The following is a 25631-nucleotide window of genomic DNA, read 5'->3' as shown; positions in this document are numbered from 1 at the left end:
GAGAGAGAGAGAGAGAGAGAGAGAGAGAGAAGGGCAGATCATACTGGCAGCCTGCAGTGCGACGCTTCGTAACTTCATAAAGGAGAGAGATAAGACACTTCTTTTCTGCCATTTGATGCTCTCAGATGCATTTTTATTATTACGTTTTATGGGGTGGGGGAGGGGGCTTCATATTTCTCAAGGAATATGTTGCATCTTTTGTATCTATGTCGCAATTTTTTAAAGGAGAGGCCGGAGGAATGAGCAACTGTGGAGAAGATTGGAAGGCAAGACAAGCCTATCCGTGAAAGAGGAGGTTGATCCATATCTTGAAATCGAGAGGGTTTTCAGAGTTTTTTCTTTGTAGCACTCAGGAATATTCCTAGCATTATTTTTTCCTCTCTTTGTGCACTACATTAAAAATTAACATTTTCCCTCTTTGTGCAACTGCATTTAAAACATTAACATTTTCCCTCTTTGTGCAACCACATTAAAAAAATTAACACTTTCCCCCCTCTTTGTGCAACTACATTAAAAAATTAACATTTTCCCTCTTTGTGCAACCACATTAAAAAAATTTACTTTTTCACTCTTTGTGTAACTGCATTAAAAAAATTAACATTTTCCCTCTTTGTGCAACTACAGTAAAAAGAATTAACATTTTCCCTTTTTGTGTAACTACATTTAAAAAATTAACATTTTCCCTCATTGTGCAGCTACATTTTAAAAAATTAACATTTTCCCTCTTCGTGCAACTACATTAAAAATTAACATTTTCCCTCCTTGTGCAACTACATTTTAAAAAATTAACATTTTCCCTCTACATTAAAAAAATTAACATTTTCCCCCTTTGGGTAACTACATTAAAAAATTAACATTTTCCCCTCTTTGTGCAACTACATTAAAAAAATTAACATTTTCCCGCTTTGTGCAGCTACATTAAAAAAAATTAACATTTTCCCTTCTTTGTGCAACTACATTAAAAAATTAACATTTTCCCTCTTTGTGTAACTACATTAAAAAAATTAACATTTTCCCTCTTTGTGCAGCTACATTTAAAAAAATTAACATTTTCCCTCTTTGTGCAACTACATTAAAAAAATCAACATTTACCTTCTTTTCTGCAACTATATTAAAAAAAAGTAACATTTCCCCTCTTTGTGCAACTACATTAAAAAAAATTACAATTTCCCCATTTCATCTCCGCCCTGAACCCAAAAACAGAATTTTAATTAGCTTTGAGTTCCAGAAATTAATTATCAGTTCTGGTGGTGTTGAACATAACAGCATTACATTCGAGTGCCTTTAAAACATATTTAAACAGTGATAGCCATATATTGCTAATGTTGCTTTATCACTGTATATTATTATTATTATTATTATTATTATTATTATTATTATTATTATTATTATTATTATTATTCAGAAGATCAACCTTATTCATATGGAGCAAGCCCGCTGCATGGGCCATTGACTTGAAATTGAAGCTTCCAAAGAGTATCATGGTGTTCATTCGAAAGAAGTAACAGAAGGTAATGGGAAATACAGAAAGAGGAGACCACTTATTGGAAGAACAGATAGATTACTTATAGCTGAAGCTGAAAGATTACACCAAAATGACAACCACAACATTCGTTTTGTATATATTTTTACTATATATGTGCACTGATACCATTGTGGATTTCTCCACAGTTTCAGTGACTCATACGGTTATGAGATGTTTATGAGATGTTTATAGATTTTCATAAATTCACAGCATTGATATAACTGGCATAAATGACAGGTTCTTGGGATGAATAGAAAATGTCCTTTTTTAACGATGGTCATATATCTAATTGCATACTGGACTCCAGGAGGAGAAACCCATATCTAGTGTATAAAGGAATCCTGTTTGTATGTCCGCCCGTATATGTGTATGAAATAGAAGCCATTTTGAATAAAGGCAAGAAGTTGAAGTATCATGGTATTGTAACAGATGTTCATTGAGAACAGCAAAAGTTTTTTTATAATCGCTACCAGGAATATAAAAAAATTTACGCAACTACCGTATAGCACCAACTATCAAGGTTTTGTGTGTGTGTATACAGATTCTTGCATGCGTGCATATATCATGTATTCCTTTGCATAGTGCAATGCCTATCTTAAAATTTAAACCTTTGATGTAATCCCTAAACTGCTGCCATGTATACGGGACCGTAGATACAAATATCTTTGAAAACGCTGTTGCCTGCGCAGGGTATCAGCTTATCCACCAGTGCAAAAACGCCGCTCTGTGTAGTGTGTCTTCCTATTTTTTTTTATTCTCCCGCCTTTGATATAACACAAAGGAACAGAACCTTTTAGAACGGCCCACTTGTTCGCAAAACCGCGGTGCTCGGCGGAACGGGAAAAGCCACCCTTTCAGGAGTATCAGTTTCTGGGTAGACCGACAACGACTTGGAAATACAGCGGTCTTGATGTTTGTGAGCATTTGGCAAGGTTTGTCTAAAAAATTATCTAAATTCTCCTCCTTGTGTTTGAATAATTTGCTTAACAATTTTGTCTATTTATTTATTAATTTGTTAATTTATTTTTGTCTTTTCTGATAACTGACCTCATCTTTCTATATTTCCTATTAGCATTAGCGACTAATATATATACATATATATATATATATATATATATATATATATATATATATATATATATATATATATATATATATATATATACATATACATATACAAACACACACTTATGTATATGTATATATGGTAATCCTACAGTTTAGGGGTCCAAATTCATTGCTCCCATGTGTGCGCTTGTTTAAGTTTCCTTTCCTGTTTTCAGTTTCTTCCTTCGACATATCTGCAAACAGAAGTATATTTGCCAAAATAAATGAGCACTTTATCTGTTTACAAAAGCAGAGATTATAAAAAAAGCAAAGGGAATAAAGCACTGTACCTCACGCGAATAGTGTATTGAGCCCGTACCTGTGTTTGTGGAGTGAGTGCCAGGTAGGACCCTGGCACGGGCTCTTGCTCTTCAGCAGCCACTTTTTGATAAATCTGAAAAATTAGAAGTTTATCTGCTCACAAAAGCAGAGATTTATGATTTTCCCAAAATTCTGTGTGTCCGTATCGCCTAAGACATGTTTTTGTTTATTTACGTTCCCCCTTTAGTCCCCCTTTTTTTTTTTACAACCTCTGCTTTTGTGAGCAGACAAACTGATAATTTTTTTCATTGTTTTCCGTGATTCAATAAATATTTGATAAATCTGTGTGCTGATCTTGGCTTTACGTAATGCAGTGAATTTGGAGCCCTAAACTGTAGGATTACCAGAAGTGGCTGCTGAAGAGCAAGAGCCCGTCCAGGTTCCTACCTGGTTCCTGGTTCCTAAGCGCTCACTCCACTATTCGTGTGAGGTGCTGAGCTTTATTCCCATTGTATTTTTACAATCTCTGCTGCTGTAAGCAGATAAACTGCTCATTTTTTAGCAAATATACTTCTATTTGCAGATCTGCCGAAAGAAGAAACTGAAAACAGGAAAGAAAACTTAAACAAACGCACACAAGGGAGTAGTGAATTTGGACCCATAAACTGTAGGATTACCATAATGAAAATATTCTCTTTATTTTTTGTAGAATTTTAAATGTAACACGGTACCCCCAATTATGCTTAACATATGAAATGCGTGAATGAAAAGTAATAGTCATGCATCATATTGTGTGAAAGAAAATGGAGAATATATCGTTTTCTTTGAGTAACACTTCGATTTTGATAACAGATTTAGTAGAAAGTAACCCTTAGTGTTTATCTTTGTAACGTGGAATTATTTTAAAACTTTAAGCCACGGATTTAACTGATAGCGTGTGCATACTTGGTTTAAATTGGGTAAAACTGAAGACTACTACCCCGGTCTGGTTCCCGCCAGTCGCCGACCGGAATATTTTTGCCTTTTGTTTATGTTTAAGGCATTTGTTTGTTTGTGATATTTACTGTCCTTTGTGTATATGTTTTTACATTCGTCCCCGAGGGGCTAATACTAAACGCGGCTCCCATTTTGCTTTACCAAGACAAAAGGGCACGGTAGTAGTCTTCAGTTTTACCTTAAATTAAATAATCAGGAAAAATCCAGGTTTATAAACTACGAAGGATTACGGTATTAGTAATCTCTATGGTATTGATCTGTATCGTATTATATTAGCCTAGATTTTTTTATTTATTTATTCATGCGGTCATAACTTTACTTAAGAGTTGCAAAGGTTGTATATATTGCCATAAACATATTTTTTGTTACTGTGATACCTCTCAATGGGATATGGGGAAGTTCAGTTATAATATGGCTGCTTAACATAGGACTGTTATTTCCATAAATGCCATGAATATTTACCGAAGTTAATCTCATGAAGCTTTGATATAAAATCTAAGTGTTTTTTATGACTATATGCGATTGCCCACGGGAGAATATACCTGACAGTCACGTGTCCGTAACACATGGTTTTATTACTTGCACTCGATATATATATATATATATATATATATATATATATATATATATATATATATATATATATGTGTGTGTGTGTGTGTGTGTGTGTGTGTGTGTGTGTGTGTATATATACATACATGCATATACATATATACTACATTATATATATGTGTGTATATATATACATATATATATATATATATAGAGAGAGAGAGAGAGAGAGAGAGAGAGAGAGAGAGAGAGAGAGAGAGAGAGAGAGAGAGAGAGAGAGAGAAGTTTTGCTTTAATAGATACAGGATTTAGAACACCTGTCAGGCCATGTCTTCCCACGTTTACTCTAAACATTGGTAACACCAAGATTGCTCAGTATAGGTTGTTTCCCAGGCTGCCAGACTCTGGAATTTTTCGCTTGCCTCTGCTCTTCCAAACTCTTAAGTTAACGTTCTCCAAGAGAGTGAAGGGTTGATTGATTTTTTATAACTAAGCACAATCCTTTCCCTTTCTTTTATCATCTTCGGGTCTGCGCTAGAGAAGGGTAGTGGTTCGCCTCCCCCGTTGGCATTTACTTTTGAAATAAGTGAATGAATTGGTTAGTAAGAATATGGGATTAGGAGACATATTTGGATAAATATATAGGCCTATCGGGAGGTAGGTGTATGAATGGATGAGGGTACCATTAACTGGGATTTCTATTGCTGAATTATCGTTAATAGTGGAAGTAGTAGTAGTGAAATAAGAGGAAAAGTCTACCCACACAATAATGCGAGATTCTGCTATGGCCTAAGAGTAAGAATGTCCTCCTCTTTCTTGTTTAGCTACTAGTTACCATGGCAACTATTTTTCACCCATTATTCCTATCTTCGTCTTTTCCAGTTTTCCATTCCATTCCATCTCTTGCGCCAGCCACCCCTGTAATTGTAGCGCCAGGTAATTTTAAGTCCTTTAATATTTCCTTAAAAATACTTGTTACAGTATGTTGATGGTTTGTCCATGATCTTTTTAGTGTTGTCTGCGTAATGAAAATTTGAGTTAACGTAAGGAACACCCAGCTAATGGAATTATAGGCCTATTAAATGACACTTTTATTTGTCATTAGGAATCGTGGGAACGAGCGAACGAACACAATGCGTCCTCCGGTTTCTATGGTTTCCTTCAGGACGCAGAGTGACGTCTTTGCACGCAGTGTCGGTCTATCGTACTATTTTTTCCCCAGTGCCTCCACTACCTTTGTCATTTTTTTAGGTTTATACGCATCCCTGTAAATGTTTGAAAAACACGCGATTCTTAGGATATTGGTTTACTTTCCTCTTTATTCCTTTTTAATCGTTCATGTAATTTTATCTTTACGTATGGTTTTTGTTTGTGTTTGTAAGCTCGTCCTCCTCTGCCACCGTCTGAGCAGCAACAGGTGGTTTTAGTGTTCCAGTTGGCGTCGTTCAGACGTTGCGTGTTGTTTTATAGTTTTTTAATAATTTCCTCATTGCAGTTAGTTTATATATCTTTTTTTTTAACTATATTTGGATTTTACGCTCTTATCAGAGTATATCCCAAAAAATCTTGCCGCTCCAAGACTATACGCCTACAAGTACACTCGATATCAGGAAGACTGAAAATATAAAGTCGTTCAGGAAAAAATGAAAGACTTCTTTTTTCTGAGTGCCCAACAGATTGGATTTGAATATTAATATAGAGTACGTTGAATAATGAAAGAAAAAAAATCTCAGACTGTGTCTGCATTATTATGTGTATGGTGAATTGAGTTAGCAGGTCCCAGAGCGCCTTCGGTGGGATAGGACCCTAGGAGAAAAAGGTGTATAACAGTAACAGTAAAGAAGGCAGAGACTTGAACTCACGGTTGAAGAGCATGAGAAACGGATAGTGTTTTTAGGTGCGTCGGTCCGAGTCAACAGGTCTACACCAGGTATCTGGTTCCAACTTATCACATGCACGAGCCGGTGTAGCAGGAAATTATTCCTCCCTGACTGAAATTCCCCCCGGAAAAATTAGCCTGGGATTGACTTCCCCCCGAGAATAACAGCCCAGGCTGTTTTTCCCCCGGGGGTAATTTTGGTCCTAGGATATTTTTCCCCCCTCTAGGTCATTTCTCCCCCCATACATGTATCCACCTTTGCGGCGTGTTTAGTACAAGCCCGTTGGGGATTTCCGTATACACATAAACAAAAGACGGTAAGTAACAAAGATAATGACCCCCAAGAGGTAGTTTAGTCGTGATGAAAATGATCCTGTGTGGCAGGGAAGGCTGTCGTTGCTACACGTCGCTGCCATATATAGCTCAACCGTGCTCTTTATAACAATAGTGCGGTTGGGGGAATCTTGGGCCAGAGGGGGGAATATTATCCTGGGACGAAATTCCCGCTGGGGGAAATATATCCTGGGCCATATTTCCCCCTGGGGGAATTTCGAACAGGGGGAAATACAGACTGTTACACCGGTTTAATCAAAGCCAACCGTTGTGTAACAGCCTGCCTTATGAAATACAATTTTATTGTCAGTTCCGGCGAATTTCTTCTAAACATGGAGGAGTTACAAAGTTTCCTTCCTCGCATTCTCCTTTATCCTTGGATGAAGCAAGTGGCCTGTACTGTTGAATCTCCTCCAGCTTACTCAGCTGTATGAAATTGACATCAGTTCTATTTCGATGTTCATTATGTTTAAAACAAATGATTCTGGCGTTTTACAGTACCGGGGAAATGGACTTTATTTGTGTGTGGTGAAATAAAAGGTGTTAAGACTATGTATCAAAGGCAGAGGAGAAGAGTTTAGTCGAGTATCCTTAACATGATGGTCAAAGCAGTTTTGGATCGCTGTTTACAAGGTAATTTGTTTAATTCCGATTTTCGTATGAGGTGTTTCGCATGGGTTACAGTTGACAAAATACCTTTAATACGTTTTGGATCAGAGTTCCAGTGAAATCCGTTATAAGAGGAAGCTTGAAACAGTAGTGGTTGTGATCGTTAGAAAATGTTTGCTGAAGTATGATGGTAAGACATTATAATTAAGAATGGAGTTTGCGCCCGTGTACATTACATTAACCCTTTATTTTTCATTTAATTTTTCAAAATATATTTTCGATATATTTTGTCATGTTTGGTCTAGTTGGCGTAAAATTCGTGCAGAGGGACGAATGATCTGTATCACATCTCTGAAATTGGTAAAGTTTAGACCTTCCCAGCCACAAGATCAGTGCTGGAAGACTTTATCCACTTGCTTATGGTGCATATTGATATTTTGATATTTTATACCGGATTTCTGCATGTGGGTTGGACACATGGAAGGCACAGTAATATTTGAAAAAGTACTTAAATTAGTGATGACGGTATAGGAGGCAAGGAAAGGTGGTAGCGGTGAAAGAGCAAATTTTGGCCCCCATTACATGAAAACCATGAGGTTCTGGGTCCATGAGTATTGTGACAACTGTACTGATGAATACAATCAAACAAGCACCTGTAACTCTGCAATAATTTCTTCTGTCATAGTGTGTCCTGCTCTGTCATTTTATACAAGCATGCTACAATATCAAACAAAATGTCACGAAATCTACCTCTCAAAATAGCAAGAATCTTGTCACAGCACTTCATTGCATCTATAAGAACAGTGATGTGAATGCCAGTGGCCTCAGTAAAAGAGTTCCTGTGCTTTACTATTATTAGCCTAAAGGAACAGTTATTGTTCGAGGTATTAGCATCTCAGGGTAGCAGTATTCAAGTAAAACCACTAACCGCTGTTATATAAGGAGAAAGTTTAGGAAGAGATAGGTATTGCGTATGTATGGGATGTGTGTATGTGTATCAGCTGGTTATTTTAAAATTTCTGACTCATCTGTAGCCTAATTGATAATTTTTTTTTTTTTTTCAGAAACTGAGCGAAAGCTCGCTGGCCTTCAGCTGACAGGCTACGTTGACGCTGACACTGAAGACCAAGAATCAACACCCATCATTCCCTGCTCCTCACCTGCATCTCCAGATGACCCCTCCCATGCACTAGTCTTGCCACACGCACAAGCATTTTCAATCACTCAAGATCAACAGAATCTCAGACCCAACAGTGCAGTAAGTCCCCCATTACATGCATTCAGCATTATTGGAAATCTTGTGACTTGTGCCTTATCCTAGTGTGTGAATAAAATTTTGATAGAGGCATAGGAAAGTATAATCATACATTTATGAATATTAAAGATCCTGGGTTTGGGACACATGTAATGCCCGTTGAATATGGCATGTGATACTTTCTTGATATTCAAAACTCCCTTTTGTTTATCTTTATTAAATATGTTCCATACGAAAGCAGTAAATATATGCTAATACGTATAGCTTTTTGGAATGAAGTGACATTTATCCACATGAATTAAAGTAATTTTTGGAAAAGGAGTATAACTACTTTTTAGTTGCCTTTGATATATTGTATGATGATAGTGTATACATATAAACATGCATCAAAATAAATAGTAATAATTTAGTGTTAGATACTCGTAATTTTATTAAGCATTAATAAAATTTTTAGACCATTCAGAGCATACAGAAACTTGTGGGTATGTTGAAATGTACTGAATAATATGAAACATGAAAATGATAAGTGATAAATTTATAACATGTTGCTTGAGAAGCAGAAATTTCGGTATTATTTTAGAAAGAGGAACCAGCCCAAAATGACATGAAAATATGTTTTTCCAGGTGATTTTGATGTGTTCTGCACGAATATCACCTTCATTTTCCTCGGAAATTAACGGTTTTAGACTTTCTCAGCACCTACAGTTTCCGGGCCCACTCGACCGCCGACCGAAATCGGCGGAAGAACACGGCCTTACTGTAACCCCTGTGGCTAGCGCGCGCAGCAACATTACCTCTTGCCAGAAAATGTTGTGCTTGCCAAGAATCTTTAAATATGCGGATAAGGCGCAAAGCGCTGTTCTGCCACGCCTTACTGACAGCACACATAAACAGGACGACATGTTGGTTTTGGTGTTCTTCCGCCGATTTCGGTCGGCGGTCGAGTGGGCCCGGAAACTGTAGGTGCTCGAGTAAAGTCTAAAACCGTTAATTTCGAGGAAAATGAAGGTGATATTCGTGCAAAAACACATCAAAATCACCTAGAAAAACATATTTTCATGTCATTTTGGGCTGGTTCCTCTTTCTAAAAATTTACCGAAATTTCTACCCTTTCCCAGAGTCCCATATAGAAAAATGAATTTTGTATTTTCATATTGCTCCTGTTTTAATCAGTCTGAGCCACCATGCTACACCCTTTGAAACTGAAAATCTGAAAATATTCAGTCAATCAGGTTCTTGTTATATGTAGGTCTAAATATTATTCAGATTTATGTTCATTTCAAACCAGTACACCCTATGAATCACTGAGGACACTGTACTGTTGAAAAACAGGATTTTAGACACTTGCTTTATTCTTATTTTTTTTAATAATGAAACGGTTGGAGAGCTGATGTCCCATGCACTCATGGAAGATTATGAAAGTTTCCAACAATTCCCATGTACTTTTCTGAAGAAAATAAAATGCACCTGCAGCAAATAGGTCAGTGAACTGTACTTTTAATGAGATTCTTTCCAGCAGGAATCTGTAGGGTCTGGAGAAGCACCTTCATCTTTAGCAGGAACCTTGGATGATGGGCCAGAAATTGAAAGATTTGTACTACAACCTGCACCAGAGGGTTCTCTTATTAAGTGCCGTATATCCAGAGACAGGAAAGGCATGGACAGGGGACTCTTTCCTACTTACTTTCTACACATGGAAAGAGATGATGGAAAAAAGGTAATGTTTTGATCCTTTCATTATCAGAAACCATATTAACTAAATTTCAACACACAAAAAAATTCCGATTGCTGCGTTATACTCGACAGTACCATTTTTCAACCCTCTCAGTAGTATACATTAACTCTGTTAGAATGCATCTTAGGTCTGCAGAACCCAAATGTACAGACTACTGGCCTATGGGATACTGCTCGACATAAACCAGTGATGCACATTCAGCAGTATAAATGTAGATTGGTTGACTGAGAAAGATTTGTGTGCTTTTTGTGTCCCTTGTGATATTTGTATGCTTTTACAACACTAAAACCATTGTACGTAGATACAGCACATTGCTTTTAGCTAATAACATCTTCCCATTAGCAGGACTACAAAATGACTTTATCTTTGTTCCAGGTCTTTCTCTTGGCTGGTCGGAAACGAAAGAAGTCTGCCACCTCCAATTATCTTATCTCAGCAGATCCAACAGACTTGTCAAGAGGAGGTGAATCTTTTTGTGGGAAGCTAAGATCAAATTTGTTAGGAACACAATTTACGATATACGATGGAGGAGAAGGTAAAAAGAAATTGACTTCTTCTACAACAACAGAAAAACCAGGTTCTAGGCAAGAACTAGCTGCTGTAGTTTATGTAAGTAATAATTATCTTATACTGTAGTATTAAAACAAAATTCTGTGTAACATTTATTTATTTTATTGTAAATTTCAAGAATTCTGATTAATTTTACAAAATGTAATTCAGAAGTAACTGCCCATTTCTGATTCAGATCTTACAATTAATTCATGATATTTTCCATACTTGCAGTAAGCAAGTTTTATGTCTGACATGATTATACATTAAGTAATGTGTCAGTAACTTTTTCTTATTTGCTGTAGAAATAAAAGCTACCTTGTTACACAATAGGATTCCTGTTGAATTATTTGAATCAAGATATAATGATGGATACCAGTGCTATGAGAACTAGACTGGATTTTGTTTATTGCGCTGCCAAGTTTTAAAATAGAGATTTCACTAATAGTCATTTATGAATTATATCCACAATAATGCAAAACTTAATGGCATAAGAAAATTTGATTACAGGAATATACTTTGCTCAGAAGGCTATGAAAATTGACATGAAAGAGATAATGCTGCTTGGTCACAAACTTTTGATGTATGTTTAGTATGTTTGAAAGGCTGTAGAGAATGCTGTTGGGTCAAAGAACTTTTTGGTACTTACAAAGAAATTTTAAAAACATAAAATAAGTGCAAGTACTGAAATTTATTAATGAGTCTGGTTGTAACACCATCATAGTTGCAATTTATTTTTTGGTGAGGAAGATTGATAACAAAATCCATCTATTTTCAGGAAACAAATGTATTAGGCTTCAAAGGTCCAAGGAAGATGACTGTAATATTACCAGGAATGACAGCTGACCACCAAAGAGTAGAATTCCGACCAAGTGTAGAACATGACAGTCTTTTAGGTAAGAAATTTTACTTCAGTTTATTGTAGAGTAAAAAGAAATGTTAGTAATTTTAAAAGTACAGCATGTATCACAACTTCAGGTCATTCTCAGTTTTAGCTGTTATGCCATCTTAGTTTTTAAATAGTGAAATGAAATGCTGGCATTTAATCCAACAGTGAATAAGAACCTTTAACCCAATTTTCTTTGTCATTATTTATCTGGCATCCAGTATTAAGACCAGTGTTGACATTCATCTTGGTATTACAAATTTTAATAATTGTTAGAATGTGTGGTATGGAAGGGACAAGCAATTGCATTACTGTATCAACCAAATTACTGATAGAAATCAAGTCATTCTGCTGTTCTTTGCTGAGCCTTTCAAGATTTCTTGATACAAGATTTACTCACATGTATTACCAGGCTTTTTTGGATGAACAGCAAAAAGACCCTGCTGGCTTAGTAACAACTCCCTAATGTACAGTTAAGCCATTAACAACCCTATTCAGTGAAGAGAATTGTGATTTGTAGACTCGTCAGTGGAAGGATGAATTTACATTTTCTAGGCTAGTAACAGGAGCCAAGAGAGAACATAAGGAGCAGGACTTTGCATCAATTTTATTTGGTTTATGATTCAAAAGTATTGGTTTGGTTTATGATTCACAAGTAACTAGTCTTTCACTAACTCGAAGACATGGTTGATGCTATGACAGATTTTGCAACCAACTAAGCCAACTTTTGCAGTTAGAAGTACCTGGTTAAATTTGCTTTTTGAACATGTCCTACCGTTCTGAAATTAGGAGAGAACTGGGGAATGAACGATGGAATTTACTCTACAGGTTCAGGCCAGGCTTGAAGTAGTAGATTGATACAAGCTGTAGTCATCTGGGTCAAAGGAGCCCTCTTGACCATCTGAGTGATCGTCACATTTTACAGTGCTACAAATAGAGAAAATTTAGAAGAGTATAACTACAAAATGATGAGATTTACCACCAGTGTGTGTTTAGAAGATCATATTACAAATGATGAAGTTCCCAAGAGATATTTTACTAAGATGATCTGGCATATGATGAAGAGGAGGAGCAATAAGTCAGAGAATAGTACAACAAGCATGTAAAAAAACCTCAGCCAACAGAGAATTCATGCAAAAATGGCACATTGTAGGAAAAATCAGAGAGCACATTATTTTTCTTATACCATACAAGGAAATTTTCACAATATACAAGAAAATATACGTGCATGTACGATGCTATAAAACAGTTACTTACAGAGTACAGTACATCTTAATCACAATCAGTAGCATCATAAACAGTATAAAGTAAAAGCAAGTAAAGGTGCTGTATGAACAAAAGCAAAGACTAGTGTAAACCATAAATTTTTTTTTTTAAATACTAGTGTAAACCATAAAATTTTTTTTTTTTAAATATCTGTCAGCCTTTTTAAATGTAGGGAATTACAAGTACCCTATATACAGTGTTGTACCTTACCTACTGTATATACATACAGACTGTTGCTATATTTGCTTTGAATTCTTAAGATGAATACCAAATAGAGGAGTATTGTTTATCATCATAGTTATTTTAAGAGAATCATACACAATATATTAATGTAATCATACATTCTGTGTGCACCTTAGGGAAACTAGTGTCTGCCAGACCTGGGCATGTAAGAATTATCTATTTGCATGCATTTCTTTTCAAGAACTCTTGAATATGTTAATTTATTTGGTGTTATCTATTACAAAATTCTGCAAATCAGTTTTGATTTGCTTAAATATATTATTGTATATTTCGTAAGAAGTTATACATTACAGAATTATTAATACAATTAGTGTACAGTATTACAATTTGTATGGTATTATTGACTACAAAATTATGTAAATTAAGTTTTTGATTCACTTAGCTGTACATGTAAACAAAAACCTCTTGGAGAAAACATTGAGAAAGTACAAGTTTTCCTGGGCAATAAAACAAGGAACACAAGGTGCTTAAAACTTGCCATAACTTCTAGGAAGAGTGGGAAGATTATTATGGTGGTACTTCATAGGGGGGTAGTGCCATCAGTGCACCACATGGATGCACTATAGGCATTACTGAAGGTTCTTTACAGCATCCCTTCAGCCCCTAGCAGCAACCCCTTTTATTCCTTTTACTGTAACACTTTTCATAACTTTCTTCCATCTTACTGCCCAGCCTCTACTAACAATTGTTTCATAGTGCAACTGTGAGGTTTTCTTCCTGTTATACTGTATGTTTAAAACCACCTTGACTCTCAATTTCCCTTTCAGCTATGAAAGACTTCATGTGTCCCAGCATTTGGACTAAATTTTGGCCTAAATTTTATATTTCAATTAAATTCAGTTGTGGTGGTTTACTGGACTAGAACACTAACTTGTCCTGGACATATGGGTCTCACAGACCAAGATGCGGCTTCTTTATAATATTTATTATTATTATTATTTATTATTATTTACTATTATTATTATTACTATTATTATTATTACTATTATTATTATTCAGCAGATGAAACCTATTCATATGGAACAAGCACACGGGGACCATTGACTTGAAATTCAAGCTTCCGAAGAATATGGTATTCATTAGGAAGAAGTAAGAGGAAGTAAAGGGAAATACAGAAAGAAAGATCCAACATATTTAAAAAAAAATAGATAACTAGCTAAAAATGGATTAAAATGCAAGAAGAATAGTATTAGGGGTGTGATGCATTTTCACATCTTCTGAAGTTCCAGCTGCATGACATACTCTGAGAGACTTTTCCACAGTCCAACAGTGTGAGGAATGAAGGACCTCTGGAACTGTGGAACTGAGAAGTTCAACAGCGAGGCACATTTACTGCATACCGGTGCTGTTCAATGAATCTGGTTGCTCTCGGCAGATAAGGGGGGATCAGGGATCAATTGTGAATGTGAAAGACCTCTGCTGAAATACAACTTATGAAAAAGTGACAAAATGAGACCATCCATCGATGGCCTAAGTCATAACTGCTACTTTTAGGAAACAAACTTACCACCACGAACCACTCTATCTAAAAGAGATAAATCTTTGGCAGAAGCAGCATCCACACCAAAGAACAGTATTCCAGTAAAGGAAGTAAAAATGACCTAAAACAATTGCATTGATTTTATCACTGTATAAATATACAGTATGAGGCTTTACGAACAATACCTAACTTCCGTGTGGCATTTGCAGAAACTTTCATTAGATGTTTCTCAAAAGTTAGAAGTGAGTCAAAAGTTACACCTAGAATAGTTAAAGCTTCAGACTCAATCAGCAAAGTTTCATCCACCTGAAGGGGAGGATGGGATGGGAAATCTGTACGAGGTCTGCTAATCAATAGTGTTTTCGTTTTACTGGAGCTAGGCTTCATACCTCACCAACTACACCATTCCATGATCTGGTCCATGTCCTGATTGAGGCTGAGGGCAGCTTCATTTCTCATATGTGGAGACTTTACCACACCCACAAGTGTTGGATCATCGGCATACTGAACAATCTTGTTTTCCAGGCCAACAACCATATCACTTGTGTACACTAAAAGTAAACAGTGGACCAAGAACACTGCCCTATGGAACTCCAGACAAAATAGGTCTTGGCTCACTAAAGATCCCATCCACAGCAACTCGCTCCTGCCTACAGTACCTGTAAAGAAATCTTGAAGTAATACTAAAACATAGCCACCCACTCCAAGATTCTGAAGTTTATAAATATGTGCCTTGTGATTTACAAAATTGGAAGCACAACTAAAATCTATTTGACTTACTATGCACTCAAAGCCCTTATCAAGTTTCCCTTGCAAATGGCACGTCAAGTCTAAAAGAGTATCGTAGGTACCTAACTGCTTCCTGATGTATATTGACTATTAGTAAAAGATTCTTTAGATTCCACATACTTAAATAGTGACTTAAAAATAAATGTTTCAGCAACTTTGGAGAGCAAAGGGAGAATAAAGATTGCTTTACATTACAGCCTCCACAAATAACGAATGCAGCTTTTGAATCCTGTGACTGAGCCATACTAATCATTTCCAAAAAATAGTCATATATAGAATCGTCGATATATTTGGATTGCGGTAAACAATGTAGAACTTCCTGAAAATTTTAAAACAAGAACTTCATGGTAACTAAACTCCAAATTTTTCTGACGATAAATAGGTCGTCCAGACTTGGTGTATACAGCCATCACCTTGCGCATGTGGGATGTTACAACAATAAATCAGGGCCATCAAACCCTGGGTTTAAAAACTCAACCTTTGACTTGTTACTACTTACAAGTGTCTCAGATAAAAACATCAAATCATAGTTACGGGCACAACTCTGGAGATCAAGAAAATTTGACCATAAGCCCCAAATATTTGAGTAAAATACTTTGCAATTTTCTTACTGTAATGAGTAACAGGCCCAGGGTTCAACTCTGTCTCCCGAAAGAATTAAAATTATTAACATAAAATCATTGTCAAAGCTAACAAACAATACCATCAACAATAACAATATTTACATTATTTACAAAAATTCTGTTGAGAGCATAAATAAACGTCACCATACATCATTCAAGGTGGGCCTGGCACACCTTGTAAGGCAAAACAAATCTTCTAGCTTTGCCACAACAACTGGGGGAGGACAGTCAGGATGGATTTAGAAATAAAACACTCTGAAGGAAAAGATTAGGTAAAGATGAAGGCACTTTCCTGATAATCCACCAAGCAACTTTTGCTTTCTCATCAGCCTGTCCTACAAAACACTGAAAAAAACAGGACCATGTAAGGCCATGGTACAATGGCCAATGGCACAGTCCAAGGTTGGAGAACAAGGTTTGTATTCAGAGTATCCTTCTCTTAGAAGGGTTGCCTACCAAGTCTAAAGAGTCCCATCTACCCAATGGTTTGATTTCGGAGTGTCCTCCTAAAAGAGTTGCCTGCCAAGGCTAGAGAGTCTCTTCTACCCTAACTTGTGTAGGCAGGGATGTCACACCCTGAAGTGAATAACAATAACAATAACAGCAAATACAGAGCAAAAAAGTATTAAATTTTGTTAAATTTTTATTATGAAAAATCCCAAATTTTTATTATAAAAATTCCACTTAAAATGAAAAATAAATTGTGTAGATAGCTGTCAGTCATATTTCAAGTGCTGATGCTATAAAATGACTCCTAACCTAAACTGATAATTTTTTCCCTTTTCAGATCGATGGAAGAGCAAGAACATGGATCAGTTAATTGAACTGGGGAATAAGACACCTGTCTGGAATGACGACACACAAAGTTATGTTCTCAATTTCCATGGCCGTGTAACCCAAGCCTCTGTCAAAAACTTTCAAATTGTTCATGAAAGTGATGGTAAGCTTATTTATGTGTTTATTTTCAGGAATCATCTGATATACAACTTTGATTATAGTTACATCATTAACAGTATGTGTACTTTAGTTGCCATTTATCACGGGATATTTAAGCCTTTAAGGACAGACTAGTCCTTGTCTCAAGAGCCTGCAGCTGAGAGACTAGTAGCAAGATCCATGTCATTTCCACTTAATTCTCTGCAGTTGCCAATTCTGAATGTTCTTGTTCTCATAGTTGTGGCTTCTGTTATCATAGGAGTTTTTCCTGTTAACAGGAGGTTTTAGGGGACTTGTCTTTTGAATGTGATTGTTCAAAACTGGTTCCTTGATGAGGGATCAGTCTTGAGAGTGATGCAGAGATTGATTTGCTCTTGACAATTATGTCATCCAGCATTAATTCACCACTGTTTCACCACAAGCATAAATAATATTACCCTCTACAGATAGCCACTCAGCCTTGATTACCCCAGATGAGTATCTAGTGGCCCTTGTATGTGTAATGGTGGAAATCCTTCTTTTGAATTAATGACAATACCCTTCATAATTGGTGGACTGGAAAAACGAATTGATTTTCATCTTATCAAGACGTTAAATTAACCACTTAAAATTGAGATCGTCTATGATCGAGTGTGCGTGCGTAAGTGTAACCAAGTGCGTAGTTGCGTAAGCTAAAATTGCACTGTTCAAGACGTGTACAACAACTTGAGAGGGGAAAGGGATGTACCTCTCCTTATTTTTATTTGAAATGCCACATTTCTCCCTTGTAAAAGGTATGCACTTATCGTAGTTTATAATGTACAAGTTGTCATAACACTTAATAGTGTTCTTTTGTATTTTCACCTTGATGTAACAACAAATTACCAAGAGTTATGGTAATGTTACATAAGTTGCACCATGATGAGCTTGCATGTGGTTGCAATGCCACCAGCCATAGGCTAAGATGTGCAATATTCTTCCATAACTTTACGAATATGTCAGTTCTTGAGTTAAGTTCCACCTGTTATGCATGTAAACCAGGCTAACTGTGTAATACAACAGTTAAGTTAGGCATGAGTACAGTATAGCCTAGGCTATGGACTGCATGCTGTCTGGCACAAGATTGTTGTCCTAAATGAACTTGTCGTATTACAGGGAACCTGTGTAAGAACCAGTATAGGGTACCTGCACAAGTACCAGTTTGATTCTAACAGTTATGGAAGGAATCCACCAGGAATAAGTTATTTACACTATGTATCCTCCTACTAAGAAACATTAAACAAACCGCGGGAGTCAGCCTTTCCCTCAACCCCAACCAGAAATGAAGATTCATCTGTCTGCGACGTCACATACCAGTTCAAGCTGAGAGTAGGCCTGGGTTTATTAACCTAGGCCAGTGTGTGACACTTGTATTAGCCTATGGCCAGGAATGAATTGTTATGTATAGACTAGTCTGAGTTAATTGTCCTAAAATGAATGGTAGCCTCCAAATGTAAGTCAGGACAATTGACATACCAAGCCACAAGTAGTAATAACATTATTATTAAACAATTATTACAGTACCTCTCAGGACTCCTCTGATTGGTGCTTCTGGTTTTAAAATACCTCCCTAGTACTTCAGCATTCTGCACACCTCTTCCATGACAGCCAGGCTTGATTCATCAAAGTACCGTGTGGTGAAAGTTTTAGATTCTAACAAAGAAGCTGCAGAAGATCTTCATTCTCTCCAAAATGATACCTTCTTCCTGAAGTGCTTGACTGGGTGTGCAGGATTTTTAACACTGACTGCCCATCACAGTCCCTTTGGGAAGCATTTGTGTGTGATTAAAACCTTCAGAAGTTGTACAGGATCCAGGGTTATTCTTTACAAATGCTGCACTCCCTTTGCTGCAGAAATCATCACAAAGGATGTCCAAGCCTGTATTTGTTGGGTTCTGTTTCATAGCCTCCTATAGAATGAGTTAATTTGAGAAGTTCTGCACAGAAGGCTTGGTCCTTTTAAACTTGGCTGGAATGGGTCATCAGTGCTGCCATGTGCTCGTCTGAAAAGATCCTGTCAATGGAGGATGTCACCAGGAATTGTTGTTTGATCTTCTCCCTGGCAGGGCTTCATCCTTCACATTCATCAGACAGTGTATATAAACTGGCTTTCGTTTGAAAAATTAGGATGTAGCATTATAGGACCTCTCCAGCATATATATTGGAGTTCTGCTTAAGTCCAACCTTTTGGGTCCCTTCTTCTGCCTTTGAAGTCTTGGTTAGGAAACTGGGGTGAAAACTTCCCTCCACTATGCCTCTAGAGCTCTGATTTTCAACATGAGCAGTTCATCCTCTGCATGAACCCAGTCTTCTAAGCCTGCCCTCAGCACAAATTGCTTGATCATTATTTGTTCTCCTGTCAGTGTCCCTCAGGTTCCTCACTTCCCAACATCAGTCGTCGACAACCCTCAAGTTCTCTTCTACTGAAGTATCTCTTCCTCCACTTGTTTCATATTTCCCTGGAGTCCTACATCCAAGATTTTTCAGGGATCACAGCAGCTGCTATCACAACCTCATATAGGAGACATCTACTACTAAGCTTTGCAAAGGAAAGTGGCATACTTCTCCATTCAAAGCCTTTGCTCCCTATATTCCTTTGTCAGCAGACTTTTCGATCTTCCTTTAGATAAGTAGGAATTTGTCGTCCTCATCTGCAATCTAGGGCTTCAGGGCTGACCTTTGTCAAGTTTTCAGCCAACACAGGATAGTCATCAATTCAAGAACAAAATTTTATCAGAAATGAAGATCAGGATATACACCACTTGTCATTTTTGTCAATTGTCTCCAACATGGCAGTGGTCTGTACCTGTAAAACAAATGTTTTTTTTAAAGCATACTTATTTCTTTGGCTTTTGTATACAGTAAATTTTTTAAAATTTGTATAGTTTATAGTCCAAAATATTTCTTTTGACATGGTACACCATAAAATAGTGTCAAGTACACCATTTCAAAAGAAATATTATAACATACATAAACTCAAAATAAATTTATGCTGAACAACATGTTAAGAATATGCCAAACATCATAAAATATTTTTTATTTACTTTTCAGTTGATTACATCATCATGCAGTTTGGGAGAGTGGCAGAAGACGTGTTTACAATGGACTACCGATACCCTATGTGTGCACTTCAAGCCTTTGGTATTGCACTCTCTTCATTTGATTCCAAACTAGCCTGTGAATAATATATTTAGTTCAAATTTAGAAAATATCTTTCAAATGATGCGAGTGAAATGGTGTATTGCGACTGAGGTCTGTTATGGTACATTTAAGGCATAAACGATACATTGTAAAGTGTCTACGTCAGTGTTTGTGCCATGCTGCCTAATGCCTTGTTCAATTATTCACATTTCCTAAGCTAAGGTGGAATGCGATGCTTGTACTTTGCCACTAGGTATTGTTGGTTTCACAACAAATTGTTGTATTTATGTAAATCATAAATTTTAAGAAACGTCACACAATTAAATTGGAGTTGATATTCTTAAAATCACCATTTGTTACCTCTGTGTACATATATATATTATATATATGAGTGACATACTAACTAGCACCTATCAAATAACACTGGTAAGCTTCAGAAGTATATAAGTACTATATAAAGGGTTTAATTTTTCCTTTCTAAGACAATAGCCCTGTGCTTGCTAAAAGTGATAAGGTTCACACTTAATCATGATCTTTAAATTGAGGTATGGATGTACAAATTTAGAGCAGTACCATAGAGAATACATGTATGAATGTGCTCATAGCTAATACAGTAGTGTACAGTGATCTTCTAAAAGTTTGACGTTGAACCTATGAAAAGGGGACTTTTGTACCCGCCATTAGAAGTTGCAGTACTTAAGTCAGGATCTCAGATTATAAAATGTAAATTAACTTCTTGGTATTGAAATAATTTTACAGTAACATAATACATGAATACATATACCATCTTATTCTGTTTATTTACTAAGGACAAGGTCATAATTCTTCATGATAGTCATTTGAAATAAATTGACCATTATAAAATCTGTACCTCAGATATGAATTACTTATTAATGAATGCATGGGCAATGACTGCAGAAACAGGGAGGGAAAATTCCTACAGAATGTGCTATCACAATCATTACTCTGTAGACTCCTATGAAATAACCAACACTGCAGGCTTCAATAAAAACTGGATCTATAAAGGCAATCAACTTGAAGTCAGATAATAACAATAAGCATTTAAGAATAAAGACGTGGGAAAGAAAATACTTGCGTATTCGAGAGTAAGAAAACTATCAAATCATACAGGATATCTTCTTCAAAATTAGTTATCCAAATGACAACTCTCCATACTTCCAATTATGGACTGAAATGGTAAAAGTCTGATAGCATGTTATTAAAAAAAAGTTTACAATGGAGTTTTTCATGGTTACTGCTAGTGTAATGCTATACAGTATTTGAACGGTCACAAGATCATTAGTAACCGAGACATTACAATAAACTATCTAAAGAAAAGGTGGAACATGAACAGGAGCGGTTAATGTATAGCTATTATCAATGAAAAAAAAAACTGAACAGATGACAGCACTAACACTAGGAAAGACACAGCAGTTGTAATTAAGAGTAAGTTTGAGAAACCAAATTTACTCGGTATTTTACAATGGTTACAGCAATTTCATGAATATTTGCAACTTGAGGGTATTCAAAGAGATTCTTCTTACAGGCATCACTATCACACTGAAAGAGGCAGAAGTTTCACTATAATCAATGAATACTGGGGATTTTACATTTGATTCCTTCCACTGCAACAAACTGCTGTAAATGAAAAGTAAACAAAAGACACTAAAGTCACGCCTTAAAATAATCAAATATTTCAAATAAAGAGTAAAAATAACAGTTCTTACTACTTTATTTCAAGCCCTACTGCAGAAAACCCTCACAAAACTTGCCCCCGCTTAAAATTTCGCATTATGACCATTAGTGTCGAAAGATTCCTGTCTGCATAAAAGTTACGCCTTACTCTTTTTAAGAAATACTAACAGTTGATTATCACATAGAAACATACCCCCAACCAACTGGTCACTCAAAGTTCCTAATGAAGAGAACTAAAGTTATAACTATTGCTATATTTTTCTTTTAACAACAACAATGTAACTGCCCCTTCTAATTTCCTTCAAACATTTCAAGTGCAGGAAGCCTGAATTAATTAATTCTACACACTTGTAGTATGAATGCTACTGGTACTAATATCATTTTGGCCTCTGGAAATGAAACTTGCCTAAAAGAACTTTTACTAAGTAAAGAAAGGAATTCACTAACTATATTAATTCACTACCCTCTTATCTTGTTTGAAAAAGTTCTACTTTCTCATCTGCACTGCTATATGTAATGTCTTTAAATTTATAACAGTCCTCAAATTATTAACTCAAAGTTTCAAATCAAATTACTGCATTTAAGAACCATACATCATCATTCATATTATTAACTCAAAGTTTCAAATCAAATTACCACATTTCAGAGCCACACATCACCATTCATAGCTTAATATTGGAGCCTGCAAGGCTAATTTGATTTTACTGGGACCACTAACTAAAAAAAATTGGAGTTTTAAAAGATATAGGTAACACAATAAACAGTAGTCAAAGAACATTTGAAAATTTCTTTAAAAAATCCCAAATATTAGTAAATTTAATGTCTAGATCCATATGTAACATACATCTAAAAACAGTTCTGAAATAAAAAAAAAAAATTAAACTCTTTTGACATCATTATATAATCATTCCTAGTACAGTGAATGCAGTATATGACTAAGCAATGTTCCACAACTTATTTCAGTGACATGACTACAAGAAAGGATACACTACATGTCTCGACACTTCAAATCTTAATTTTCACTCTGAACTCAAGTTGAAAACCTTCCTTCTCAAATCAGGATACTAATCTATCCTGCTGTGGTGCCTTAAGGATTACCATTTTCCATTCAGTTCTGTTCTATCATGAGATGTGTATCAGCATTAGCTTCATAACCATCTTCTATCATCTCTCCCACTATGAACTTCCTCCATAGTATATCCGTAGTATATTTCAAAGCTACCTCCTAGTGAATGAAAATCCCTGTCATATATATAACTGCTTTGCCTTGTACCTGAGACTGTATTAGCTAAACTTCACATGAACTATAATGTTATCTTGTAAAATCCTATATGGCATTGCAACTGGATTTTAAAAACCTACACTACTAATTTTTCTATATAAACCATTTAAATCTACAAAATGAGACTTGTATCACTTCATTCTAACCAATTACAGATTTTCAAATACTTTTGGATATATAAACTAGCATTAACCTACCAAATTTGATAGCATCCACCTAAGGCTGGATATAAAATATGTAATTTTTGTGCTGAAAGCTACCACAATAACTTTCCAGTTCATACTGACTTGCATCTACAGTCTGGGCCAAACACCATTCCAATATTTAGAATTAGCACAGTTCCTGACATAAACACTGTAATACACAGGTTACTTTCAATGTTAAAATAGAGTACTTTTCACATTCTGACATTGTTAGTTCTAAGATATATTTTGATGCAAATGATTGTGCTGGTCACAATTAATCTCAGAAAATACGATTATAAATTTTCAAATATGAATTGTCAATACAATACAGTAGTGTACACTGCATCTTTTGCAATTTTTCTTCTTTCATTTGATACAATGATTCATCTTGGTTAGTAAATTTGATATTTGTCAATCACAGTCTTGCAATGTTTTTCACCCTGTAGTTGAGTAACCCTCAGCTTACCAGATGTTAACTTACCAGGAATTGTTACATAGTTATATTATTACCCTAATGATGGTTTTTACACTAGGCTGGCTTTTCAGAAGTGTTACATTCTGCATATAAATCTCTTCAACTGAGTGTGAAGTAAAGGTTAGCTTATGCTATATTAAATGGAATTACTGTTGGCTGTTAATATTGAACAATTACATGGAAAACCCAAAAATTCAAGGAAGACATTATGTTTCACAGACAGTTTCTAGACATCACAATTCCTCATAATCCTTGTGAATGTAGAAAATATATCATTTCCCCCCCTTGAAGAGGAAATGTAATGTCTCAAAACTATCAGCGAAATACACTCTCTTCTTCAGTACTGGGCCTCTGAAATAAGGTTTTTGTCACTAAGTGAATTTTGCCACTTATTAGAAAGCCCGGCCCCCAAATGCATCTGATAAGCCATGGGGCTACAGCTATTTGCCACATGCTCTTGCCTTCTGGTATGGCCTTCACAATAAGTAAGGTTCGTAATCATAACAGTGTGGAGAGCACAAAACTTTACAGAAAGAGTACAGTAACTTATAGTTGCTTCCCTATTTGAGGTTAGCGTGGTATCATCTTGGAGCATTTATAAACTTTTTGCATTATATGAAGAGACACCTGGATACATAATTTTACATCATACAATGTACAGTCATCATCAAACTTCATCAATTTCCTAACAACCAAAATGATAACATTACTCTTATAAACAGTGAAACTATTTCACTAATCTCTCTGCTTCACCACTACAGCACCCTCACTAGTGTGCTGTATTTCAAATTAATCTTTTCTGATATACCCTATTAAAGTTCTCTAAACTTTCAACTAGCAAACTGTGCCTAAATATTTCCCCCAATCCAAGTTTTTATAAATCTGCCTAGATATGCATATTTTACTGCTGCCTTCTTGAAATTTCAAATCCATGTGTATAATATATCTTACCTTACCTTGCCTTGACGACCATAATTCCAGTGTAACTGTAGTCCTTTACGTTGTCAGTCCATAAATCTGCTGTCTAATGGACTCTTGACATTCCTCTTGTATTTTCCATAACCTCAATCATCTATCATTCTTATCACATTTCTGTGCCTCAACCATCTACAATAAAGGAAATGGTAGTGATGAATAGCAAAAAACATAAAATAATCCTTTTTGCCTTGTCATAAACATCCAGTGTAAATAAAATGTACTGTATCCTAGCTTTGTGAACATGAGTGACAGGAAAATCTGAGAATAAGTTCAAGCACTAAATGCATTGTACCAATGCATATCTTGAATTTTACCTTGTCATGAGCTAACTTTAAGGAGAAAAAGTTAATGGTAAGGTAATACTGTACTTCTGTAGTCAGTGCTTTTATTTCCCTTGGCCATGACCAAGAAAGCAATCCATGGTGTCAAGAAAATAACTGGAACCCTTTAGTGAAGTGTGTTAGCTTTCTTATCGCATGCTGTACTTATTTTGAAGCTCATGATTAAATGTTGAGTGGTTGTATGTCTAAATCCATTATGTATTCTTGTGGCAGTACAATTATTGCATCTTTACCTGTGAAACATTTAGCACTCTTTACCTGATGCAAGTACTGTAGTGCTATGTATATTACTATATGAATGAGTAAACGATTCATTTCTGACACTCCTTCCCTGACTTCACTATTCTTTTCTTCTAATTGGTAAAAATACACCTAACTTTTGCTGGGTTTATGATGCATATTGAACTAGCACTGAGCTGGTGTGAATGTTAATGCAGACTCACTGACAATGGAAAACTTGAATTTGAGCACAAAAAATGGAGTTAAATTTAC

General features: G+C 35.8%; 1 protein-coding gene and 1 long non-coding RNA gene across 9 annotated transcripts in view; one reads left to right on the top strand and one right to left on the bottom strand.

The window, feature by feature from the left end:
* The window catches only part of ktub (Tub domain-containing protein ktub), a 506836-nt gene extending 486194 nt beyond the window's left edge, over positions 1-20642 (top strand). For 4 of the 8 annotated variants that reach the window (XM_067096900.1, XM_067096899.1, XM_067096893.1 and 1 more), the window contains 6 exons: positions 8327-8520; positions 10037-10234; positions 10628-10861; positions 11580-11697; positions 16876-17028; positions 20094-20642. In XM_067096900.1, the coding sequence (XP_066953001.1) occupies positions 8327-8520; positions 10037-10234; positions 10628-10861; positions 11580-11697; positions 16876-17028; positions 20094-20227 (1031 nt within the window). In that variant the 3' untranslated portion in view covers positions 20228-20642. Of the gene's footprint in view, positions 1-8326; positions 8521-10033; positions 10235-10627; positions 10862-11579; positions 11698-16875; positions 17029-20093 lie in introns of all 8 variants that reach the window. The other 4 variants (XM_067096897.1, XM_067096892.1, XM_067096898.1 and 1 more) reach the window with 1 other exon arrangement.
* LOC136834361 (uncharacterized) lies at positions 15215-20219 on the bottom strand. Its single transcript, XR_010851760.1, has 3 exons — positions 20087-20219; positions 18567-19848; positions 15215-15335 (listed from the first exon to the last, which is right to left on the bottom strand). It is a non-coding gene; the product is annotated as an uncharacterized lncRNA (long non-coding RNA).
* Positions 20643-25631: the final 4989 nt, after the last annotated feature.

The sequence above is a fragment of the Macrobrachium rosenbergii genome, chromosome 53 (assembly GCF_040412425.1).
Source record: "Macrobrachium rosenbergii isolate ZJJX-2024 chromosome 53, ASM4041242v1, whole genome shotgun sequence".
In the NCBI taxonomy this organism is placed as follows: Eukaryota; Metazoa; Arthropoda; class Malacostraca; order Decapoda; family Palaemonidae; genus Macrobrachium; species Macrobrachium rosenbergii.
The sequence above is the reverse complement of the archived record's forward strand: the minus strand, read 5'-3'. Positions and strand labels throughout refer to the sequence as shown.